The sequence below is a fragment of the Zosterops lateralis genome (genome assembly GCF_965231275.1).
Source record: "Zosterops lateralis genome assembly, chromosome: 5".
In the NCBI taxonomy this organism is placed as follows: Eukaryota; Metazoa; Chordata; class Aves; order Passeriformes; family Zosteropidae; genus Zosterops; species Zosterops lateralis.
Window position 1 is genome coordinate 60,314,730 of NC_139766.1, and position 11,191 is coordinate 60,325,920.

Consider the following 11,191-nt stretch of genomic DNA (forward strand, 5'->3'; position numbering starts at 1 on the left):
AAAAAAAGTCAAGGATAAAAGCCTTCTCAACACAATCTACCAGACAAGTTCTCTAAAAATTAAAAACTTATTTCTGTTGGCTTTGTCCTGAAGACTGACAATTACACTTCAATGATCCTCTCTTTAATGACCACTCACACATTTTATCTGAAGCTGAAAAATGACACATTTTCCCCAAGTGATTAAAAGACAAAATCACTTCATTTAATGACAGTTTGTCACATCTCTCAGAACTAAGAAAATCCATACAAATTCGTGAAATTGCATGTTTTCTGATATCACAGATGTTCAGCAGCACAATGCTCTGCTTTCAAAAAAAAAAAAAAAAAAAAAAAAAGATTAAGAGTGGAACATCTACAGGACAAAGACAGTAATGGAGCTAGTTAGTAATTCAAGCTGAAGAGATGAGATTCAAGCTGACAAACTGGCATCCTCCACAGAATGAGCCTGACACTTTTTATAGCTACTGACACAGTAACGAATGCTCTATGTGGGGTGGAGCTAAACAAAATGTTCTTTAGAGTACTTTCTTAAATATTAGCATTTCCCTGCTCCTTGAACACAAGCAACTTTATCTACAAGCAGAAAAGAAAAAAAAAAAAAAAAAAAAAAGTGTTGTCATAGTTAATTAGGCCCCAGCTGTGGCAATTATCTTGAAGGGAAGGGACAAGTAACATTTTATTATGTTATTATCAGCAGCTCTTTCTTAAGGGAAAGCCCTATTACATGGCCCCCAAAGAACCTGTTTGCCTTAGTTTTCTAATGAGGTCAGTAATGGAAACACTTCCAATACAAAGTTGGGGGTTTTTTAAAGGTACTTACAGTTCAGTAGCCTTTGTAACACTGCCCTTGAAGTAATTTTTACCTAACATGGCCCTAGCAGAGTATATTTCAAATTTAAATCTCAGAGCATTCACATACAGCATTGATTTGCTTATGGTTATCACACTTAAAGCATGCCTTACTATAGAAATAAAGCGTGGGTTTGAGTTAGTGATCGAAAAATAAAAATAGCTTTCTGAAATGCTAAATGTAAAGATTTATTAATTCAGAGGTCTCACTGAATTCAAGATAAAAAAAAGAAAATCAAATATAGAGCCTTAATTAACCACAGCTGACAGGAAACTTTGTACACAAGTTCAATGAAGAGCCTCTTGCAATATTCTCCCCTTCCCCATTAAGTAAAAATGCATTAAGTTTTTACTCAATCTTTGGATTCTACCTAAATCTTTAGTGAATGTCCATTTCTTGTCTAGAAGTTATTAACAAGCCCTATGTTACTGGTTTTATTTTACTTCTTTGACATGTACTGGAATGTCAGTAGAACATTTTTGTTGCAAAAAAAAAAAATCCTAAGACTTTGAAAACTGGCACACATTACATATGGTTTCATAACTGCAGATTATATTAAGGAAAGCTTTAAAAAATAGACAATCGGTGCTTAAGAAAAAAATGTGCCACAGCTCAAGTGGTCTGAGAGGTTTTTATGTGGTGTTACTATGTGGATTACCACAGCTTTTATATTTACATAATAATATATACACCAGGTCAGGCCAAAATCAAACCCAGACCAGAGTCTAGAAGGTCAACCACCACCACACACCAAGAGAACTGGCCAAGAAAAAGAATATGGGTTTGCACAACTCAGATGTCAAACTGAGGCTTGGGACTGGATTAAGTTCTTCAGTCGTCTTTATTAAAACAAATACTCATCAGTAACTCTGTATATCCCAACAAGCTCTTTCTACACATAAAACAAATTTGGTTCCCATTTTGTATTCTATCTGGAAGAATGCAGGAAGTAACTCTTCCATGAAAAACACAAAATGAAAATAGTCACTGGGTATACTGGGCTGCACTGGATAGCCAGGATGCCCACTACACCAAATACCTCCATCTTCTGTCTTCAGCAGCCCATCACAAAGTCACTGCAGTTGACTCAAACAGAATTCTTGAGCTTAAATCCAAGAATGGGAAGGCTCTGCTTTTAGGCACATGGAACAGCTGTGAGCATGCACTCACAAGTATCCTTTGCAAAGGCCCTGTGAGATGTCCAGGGCCAAACGGACCTACATTTGTCCCGACTCTTCCTATTCCTACTCCACCTTGGCATCTCATTAGCAGTGGCAGCCCCTGTTGCAGGTATACAAAAAAAAAAAAAAAAAACACCAAACCCACAACACTTCAAAAAATATCTTCAAAAGCCCCCCAAAAAATCTCACACTCATGTTAAGAGACCAAGAGTTGGCCAAGAGTTGGAACAACACAGGGCAAAGAATTCAGACTAAATAGATAGTATTTATCTAAAGTATTCCTTAGCTTCCAAGAAACTGCACTGCAGATTTTTAAGAGCTCAAAACTAAACCTCTTACATTCCTTTCATGATTCAGAATAAGGATTGTCTTATTAGGTACCTTTAACTTCACTTTCACTGAAGCACAACTACCTCCATCTAGAATTTATTTATAAACTCTATTGATCCTAACTTGTTTAAGTGAACTGGAATCCCCTAAGAAATATTGCATTTCTATTTTAAAAAGCATACGTGTATACCACTTGTATTAGAAACAGCAGGAGAAAAAATAAGTTTGTACTTCTTTTAAACACATTTACTGTCAAAAAAAAAAGGAAGAGCCACCAACTGTTTATTCACCCTTCCAATATTTAGCTTGAACTAGGCAACTTGGTGATTCAAAACCTTACACAGGAAACAGACATCTTTGAGTCACTCTTGTTTATCTTTCTATCACATTCTTGAAACTACTGAAACTTTAAAGATACACTTGAGGTATGCTTTCCTCTGGAAATTCAACAATTTAAAAATAAAAATTCTTCTTTTTTATGTTATCTTTTTTAAGCACTAACAAAAATCAATTCTTAGGAGTTTTAGGTGAAAAATACAATTTCATACAACTGAGGAGACAAATGGAAAGGAGCCAATGAGAAGATCCACATCATGTAACTGTTGTGCCCTGCAAGACACTGGTGGTTCCCATGAATTAGAGGGAGTGGTAGCAGTGTCTGCTTTGACCTGTCAAGATGTAACTCAGTGCGGGCAGCATCAAAGGCACAAGGCTGTCTGTCAGGCAGGAAGTGGGATCTATTCAATCGCATCAGTTGTTCACACCTAAAGAATCCCCATAACGTTTGCTGCCTGCTTTACCAGTGAAATAAGGAAATTGCTAAGGGAGGGAAATGCTGGCGGTGTCATTGCAGTCCCACAGATTACATATTTCCCACAAATTCAAGAACAATAGGGCACCTACTACATTTTATACTCAATACACCACTCAGAGCATCTTATCACACTCATGTATCAATTACACCAGGCGCAAATCTCATCTTTTACCTGCTTCTAGAAACAGGGAAATGTTTTAGCTATTGTCAAGGTAACATTTTTTATTCAAAAGACTAAAACAATTTTCCAAAAATCGTCAGCAACTGTTGTTTAAGAGGCAGTCATCTAAGCTCACTACACCCTGCTTTATTATCACATTCTCAAAATTGCAGTGAGACTATCTTTGTGCAGAAAATGCAGTTTGGACACAAATGAATAGACCATTGTGTCTAGACCACTTCTCAAGCTTGGTTTTTGGAACAAATACTAATACCATCTGGTTTCCTGATAGCAAATGAATCAGGCCCCTCAAAGAATTTAGATGATAATGTTTTCTTCTGAAAACAGAAGGAGGACTAATGCCCTAACCACTGGGGTTTTAGTGGGTTTTAACTTCTTGTGCTTCCTCTCGTTCAATTTGTCTTTAATGTCTGTTGAACAGAGGCATGCCTTCACCAGTACCAAAGGAAAGCAAATCAGCTTCAAACTTGTCACTCAGGGCACTCTAAAGAGGAGAGACAACTGCAGAAACCTGAAATGTGGAAGGAAGGGTTTAACCTGTTTGTACTTTTCAAACAAGCATGCTGAAGATGTTTGTTAGAATAAGGTACAGCAACTAAACTCAAGAATAAACCTTTTGACTGTCATCTTGGAAAGGAAGGCAGTGCTTAGACCTGAACATCAGGCAGGATCTCAGATTGCTTCTCTAAATGTTCCTCCTGGGCTAGCCCTAAGTATTTCATGAAGCAGTCTCAGGCCAGGTAGCCCTGGCCAGCAGTCTTGGCTTCCACCACACACAGCAAAGCACCCTGAGCTCTGCACACAGAGCCAATTTGCCAGCACAGAATTCTGGTGTGCTGTGGACAGGACGCTCATTTGAGTTAGGGCTTTCCTCACCACAGCCAGCCACTTACAAATTAAGTTCTGTATACATTATACAGTAATTATTAATTAATAATACTGACACTTCCAAGTCACAGATTTTGAATAATCCTCCAAGATCACAATTTGCAGTAACAGAATGTTAACTGACCCAAGAATAACAGTTACAGACAAGTGAAATTTGATATGGCATCTTCCACCGGAGACGAAACCAGAAAATAATGTTTCTTTATTTACAGAAATGAGTTAACTCTGGTTTTAAACACTTCACCATATCCAGGCAGCCACACTTATCAAACCACTGGCCAAACCCCTATCAGTTTAATGGAAACATCCTGACAGCATGGTTTCCTGGCTTCAGAAGTTTACCAAACCAGAGGTGCTGTACACTTCCGAGAACACAGTGCCAGAGCACTGGGTTAGTGGTTGATTTGAATAATTGGTACAGCAAATCATCCTACTAAATATTGAGGTGACTACACAACCGTGTCTTAAGTTAAATAGAAAAAATACATGAGCACAATACTACACTAAGAACATGCATGAACGTGGTCGTTCAAGGCAAAAAAAAAAAACAAACATGATTCCCGCATAAAACACATTATAGCTAACTATTTATACACACTATGTATATACTCAACAAAGCACTATCACATTTTAAGAGGCCAAAGGCATAGAACTGATAACCAGCGCTGTCAGCACAAAACTAAGGCTGCTAATTCCTGCACAGGCTTCTTTTGACAGAGGTTATTTTGCAGCAGCCTCTCCCCGGGCTGCAGCGCAGGCAGGACCTGGCTGTGGCAGGTTCGCCACTGGCAGCCGCTCAGCAGCACCCGGGGCCGAGCCCTCCGGCGGGTCCCGCACGGCAGCCGGGGCTGCTCCCGCTCCGACAGAGCCCAGCCCGGCCCAGGAGCCGGGCAGATGCAACAGGAGCCACCCGGCGCTGCCACCGCCTCTATCCCTCGTTCCCCTCCGCGGAGAAGGGTTGGAAAGAGCCTCCAAGCGGCTGATGGGGAGGGAAGCCGCGGGAGAGGCTGGAGCTCGCCAGTGCAGAGCTCTGTGCCACAAAGGCGAGCGCCGCCGCCCCCCAGGGAAAGCTCCCGGCGCCGGCAGCCGCCCCCGCAGTGCCCCCGCTGCCCTCCACTCACTCTTGGTCGCGGCGATCAGGTTCTTCCCATCCTTCAGCAACTCCTTGATGAACTTATTGGTCTTCTCCAGCTCGGCCTCGTGGGCTCTCACCCGCTCCCTGAACCAGGGGCTGTCCAGGTAGCAGTCGCTGAACTCCAGGGGCTGCAGCCCCATGGCTGCCCCAGCCACAGCCGCCCGGGCCCGGCTCCCCGCGAACCAACCGCGGCACCGCCGCCCTCCGCAGCCGCGGCCACAAAGCCGGAGCGGCGGCTCCCCCCGCGCAGGGCTGGGCGCAGCCACCGACAGCCGAGCCCGCGGAGCCGCCCTCCCGGCAGCGCCGCCGGGACACGCCCGAGCGGGGCGGGCAGAGCCGGGCCCGGCCCCTCCGAGCTCCCCGCGGCGGCTCCGGGCGGGGCGCTGGGGCTGTGCCGTGTGCCCGGTCCCGGGCCAGGCAGCCCAGCCCAGGCGCTGCGGGCGGCCCCGAGCGGAGAACGCGGGCAGGTACCAGCGGGAGCGCCCTGCTCTGCAGTGACGCCTCGGCAAGGGAGAGATGGACACCAACCACGCGAGGGGCAAGGGCAGGATTCTGCTGCACCGGGGGCGGGACAGCCCTGGGTGTGTGTATAGCCTGAGAAAGGGAGAGCAGCCCTGGAAAAAGGGACCTGCGGGTCCTGGTCCATGGAAAGCTGAATGCGAGCCAGCAGTGCCCTGGCAGCCAGGAGGGCCAACCCTGTCCTGGGGGACACAGCATGGCCAGCCGGGCAAGGGAGGGGATTGTTCCACTCTGCTCTGCACTGGGGAGACCTCACCTCCAGTGCTGGGGGCAGGTTTGGGTGCCATAGTATAAAAAAGACATTAAGCTACTAGAGAGCATCCAAAGGAGAGCTACAGAGATGGTGAAGGGCCTTGAGGGGAAGCCATTTGAGGAGCGGCTGAAGTCACTTGTTCTGCTCAGCCTGGAGGAGACTGATGAGAGACCTCATTGCGGTCTTCAACTTGTTCATGAGGGGAAGAGGAGGGGCAGGCACTCATCTCTGTGGTGCCCAGTGACAGGACTTGAGAAAATGACATGAAACTGAGTCATGGGTGGTTTAGGTTGCGTATCAGGAAAAGGTTTTTCACCCGGAGGGTGGTTGGGCACTTTAACAGGCATCCCAGAGAAGTGGTCACAGCCTCAAACCTGACAGAGCTCAAGAGGCATTTGGACAGTGTTCTCAGGCACATGGTGGGATTCTTGAGATGTCCTCTGTAGGGCCAGAATTGGACTCAATGATTCTGATGGGTGCCTTCCAACTCAGCATATTCTATGATTGTACCAGCTGCTGTGCCCCCTGCACGTCATGGAAATCGCTGAGAGCTTTAGGAAGGGGCTGAGCAGGCTCTCAGAGGATGCACAGAGCAGCACATGGGCTGCTTGATCCAAAATTGGCTGTGGTGGTGGTTGTCTGCTAGCTGAGAAGGCTGGTGTTGCTCACCCTGTCCCACTTGTGTCTGCACATGAAATACTCACTAAAGCAGGTACAGACTCACCTCTATTTCTTCATTCAATAAACTACTACAGTCATGAACAAGAACTGCGGCAAGTGCAAGACCTTGAGGAGGCCACTCAATGCTGAATGGTTTCAGATAAGAATGTTAGGAAATGAGTGAAGACAGAAAAGGCTTATAGTTATATTTGTATTTATAATTTAGCTGTAATTCATGGTTTCAGTGGTTTGACAGTAATGCAATTCAAAGTGCTTTTGTAGAACTTTCTCAGATGATTGGAGGGTATGTATATTTTAGTCACAACTGTCCACTTTGGGAGTCTATTCTATCAATTTTTTTCTGTATTTTGACAAATTGAGTGTTAGTTTCCTCTCCATTTGAAGCAATGATCTTTGGTATTAATTAAATGTATTATTATTGGGCCCACAGTAAAGCCTTAATTGCATGTCTGAGATGAAGATAACTGGTGGTGTAACTATCAAGCTTTTTCTGTATGACCCCATGCACCGACCTGCAGAAATCAAGTATGGAAATAGGTGGGCACTTTATAAATCTCATTTTTAATTACTCCTGTTCATGGAGCTGTGTATTGGGTAATATTCAATTTACAAACATTTTGGGGTTTTAATACCTATCCACTTCAGAGCCTGTTTCAGAAACCAGACTGAGGATGTGTGTTACCCATCCTGTGGCAGCAGTCACAGAGCTCAAGTGAGTAAACACAGAATTTCATGATCAAAGGCCAAGATAATGTCCTCATTGTTTGTGTAGATAAGGATAATAAGAAAACAAAATTATGTAAAGACAGGGGCTGGGAGAAGGGGCTTCAGATGAAGGGTCATGAGGAAATGAGTAGTTTCTGAAAGTAGTCTGAAAATGAATATGGCCTCTCCAAATGAGATGCTACATAAACAGATGATTTGCCTGAAATCACACCAGACCAGGAGGGGCTACTGGGAACTGATCCTGAACATTTGGTTTTTCACCTGCTAGATCACATTGTCGGCTCATACTTATTTTCTAATATTACTTAGCTGAGAAGTTTCTATGCTAATCAATAATCAGTTTAAAAAGAACTTAAAAAAAGGAGAAAACCATCTTAAACAAATAGCAAACAATGCTTAGCTCTGTTTAGATTACTGGAACAGCATTTCAAGAAGAGGTATGCCTTCTATGGATAGTTTGTTTACTTTGTTCTGTAGCTGTCTTCAGCATTAAAGTTAGAATAATATTTTTCATGGCTGTTTACAGTTCTTTTAATTTCCCTATTATAATTCCACTGAAGTGTTGTAACATAGTGGGGTCCCATGTTTTCTGTGGAGTTGCTTGCACTCAAATAATTTTTCTTTAATTGAATGTTTATCTTAGTCCTGGGAGTTTTTAGCTGGCAAAAAACCCCACCAGGTCTGAAATTTAGATTTGTCCTACCATGAGAGGCCCATCAGGGAAATTGGTCCATCTGCCTCAATCGTGTGAAGCAAAAATGTATTCCTTTCTAGCTGCAGTGAAGAAGAGCAGTTAGTCCCACAGAAATACATACATAACAAAAAACACACTTTTTTTGCCCCCCAGAATAAAGAGAGTCAACTTCTATTTACAAAACAAAACAAGAAAGCCAACTCACTACTAAATCGATATTCTACACTGTTTATCCAGTTAATCAAGACAATATACTGGATTCCTACCACCACAGTTATTAAATATGTGTTTTCCTAAACTTGATCCACCAGTTGAAAATATTGTCATACTCTGAAACAGCAGAATTGAGATTTAAAACAAAAGATGGAACACTAAGGAGAAATAATAAACTGTTAATATATGCACAGTAATTACCTATCTAATTAGCAGTAAAAGGAGTTGCCCTTTTACCACTAATTAAGGCTCAAAGTAGCTTTATATCAGAAAAATCTCTGCTTTTCTGCCACTCCTTACTCAAAGTCATTAAATTTTACAGCCTTCTTGTAGCCTCTTTTAAGAGATTATGACATAAATTGAGTATGTGAGGCTGTAGCAATATCCTGTCCATAAACAGTGCATTTATCTTTGCTTTGGTTATTTTCCTTTGACATTAACTGCAAGTATAGTCTCGGGAAATACCCTCTTCAAGTCATTTTATACAACAGGCATACACCAGCATACCATATATTTTGTGCCATCTTACCTTCCTTATGTTCTTTTCAGATCATCATTCTGATTTTTAGGAAAGATGATATTCTTCTGTGGGGCTGATTGTCTCCAGGCTGCATGTTAAGGAGAGATGGGTTATAAATTAGTGAATTTAGCTTGCACTTTTACTGACATTTTGTTACAGAGCATTGATATCAGCTCCCACCATTTCCAACACACAGCTGTGTTGTTAAAAACATCATTAGCAACGGCCTTCCAAGGAATTATAATTTTTTGTCTTGTCTAAGCACTTTTACCTCTTGTTAGTCCTGTCATGGGTTTAATAGAGGGTTTAGAGAGTTTCCTGCTAACTCCCATTTTGCTTATGACTGTGTCATCACGGTTGGCTTGGAAGATCTTAGGGGTCTGATGTATATATGAGATATCTCAAGGCTGCATGCTCCCTCTCCTCTCATCCATCAGCAGTTCATATATATAAACAGACTGCTCTGCAACCACCCACAATGCAGACCAACATTATTTATTCTACTGTCAACCATTTTGTTGATCATTATGGCAATCATTTGTATCTCTGAGGGACATTCCTTTCTGGCACTCCTTCACAGCACAAGCTTTACCCAACAAATTATTTTAGAAAGGTGCTGTATGTTTTGTCAGTGTTACAAATTGTATTCTGGGGCCATTTTTTCCTGAAGTGTTCCATCAAAAAGTTGTGAGTATTAAGTTAACAAGTATCCTCCCCAGCTTTTGAAATTAACCGACTCTTGTGAATTCCAAGGATTTTACACTGCCATATTTTAGTAATCTCCCTTCACAAATGGGTCAAATTAGCACGCAGTACTATTTCATTTATGCTTTAAAATAGGCACTATAATGAACTTATGCTATCGCCTAGCATTTATTTGCTCTGACAAAAAATACAGCTGAATTAGTTTGGAGAACCATGGAGTGTGAGATAATTGCTCATTACAGTATTTGGTACAGTCCAGTTCTTGTTACACCTCACTGACCGCAGGTGATAATTGCACTGGGTTTTTTCTCTCTGCTTTTGGCTCCTGATATCCCACAGGTGATAACATTTTCTTTGCCTCATGCTATCATCTTCTAGCTGGAAAACATAATTAGGCCAAAGTCAGACAAGGTTGTTTCCTATCTGTAACTAATTTAAAGTTCACAGTTTGTGGTTTTTTGTTTGGGTTGGTTTTTTTTTGGTTTTTTGGGGTTTTTTTTTTTTTTTTTTGGTTTTTTTTTTTTTTTTTTGGTTGGTTGGGTTGTTTTTTGGGTTTTTTTGTTTGGTTGGGTTTTTTTGGGTTGTTTTTTTTTTTTTTTTTTTTTTCCAAAACGGAATGAAGTCTTGTTGGTACCAGTTGATTTAATAAGGTACTATATCCTCCTTTGGAGCTCAGTGCTCATATGAAGTTTTTGATACTTTTTGGTACTGATATTTGCACATCCTCATGGACTTCATTCAGCACAAGTGCTTGAACAGTTATGTTTTTTCTAGCACAACTTACAGTTCAGCTGCTAACCTGTTCCATTTAAATTTATGCTTCCACTCCACATGCACTCTTTTCATCATGTTCGAGATGCTGGCCTGGCAGTTTTGCACAACGCTCATTTGTTTCTAAAAAGGGTATGCACACACAATAGCCACAGCTGTAAAGGCATGGAAGAGCTGCATTCATGCTTTAAAACGGGAAAGTAAAGATGATGGGCTCCCAAACGCTCCATAATTAGTAAACAATGCCAGGGCCTGTTCCTGTCCCAGAAGTGGGACATGACCAGATGAACTCTGCCTTTCCAAAGCTGCGCTCCAGGGCTCTCCATGGGGCTGTTCCCGGCGCAGACAGCTCCACAGGGAAGGTGAGTGGTGTCACAGGCGTGGGAAGGAGCAGGATAGGGAATTAGAGATGTGGAGCAAAGCTCTGCATTTCGCTCCGCGGGATCTGCTGCGGCCGAGCAGAGCTGTCAGTCAAAGCTCCGAGAAAAGCTTGGTTATGAGTTAAAGCCCGTGCTGTTCTCATCGGAGGTTCTCGGGACCCAGCAAGAGGAGAATTCAGAGTCTCTCAGAGCACCGTGACTGCAGGGCAGGGCAGGGGAGGAGGCAGGGCCTGCACGGCGCTGGGCAACATTTAAGGTGGCGGTTCTGTCGTGCCGGCCCAGCGGCCCCGAACAGCGCGGACTGCCCAGGGACCGCACCGGGCATTGCTGCCGAGCCCTTCCACTGCC

The 11,191-nt window shown here is 42.8% G+C and overlaps 1 protein-coding gene across 2 annotated transcripts in view; it reads right to left on the reverse strand.

The window, feature by feature from the left end:
- Positions 1–5,558, reverse strand: part of ARHGAP10 (Rho GTPase activating protein 10) — a 149,876-nt gene extending 144,318 nt beyond the window's left edge. For both annotated transcript variants that reach the window (XM_083861017.1, XM_083861016.1), the window contains exon 1: positions 5,368–5,558. In XM_083861017.1, the coding sequence (XP_083717143.1) occupies positions 5,368–5,521 (154 nt within the window). In that variant the 5' untranslated portion in view covers positions 5,522–5,558. The remainder of the gene's footprint in view (positions 1–5,367) is intronic.
- Between the last annotated feature and the right edge of the window lie 5,633 nt (positions 5,559–11,191).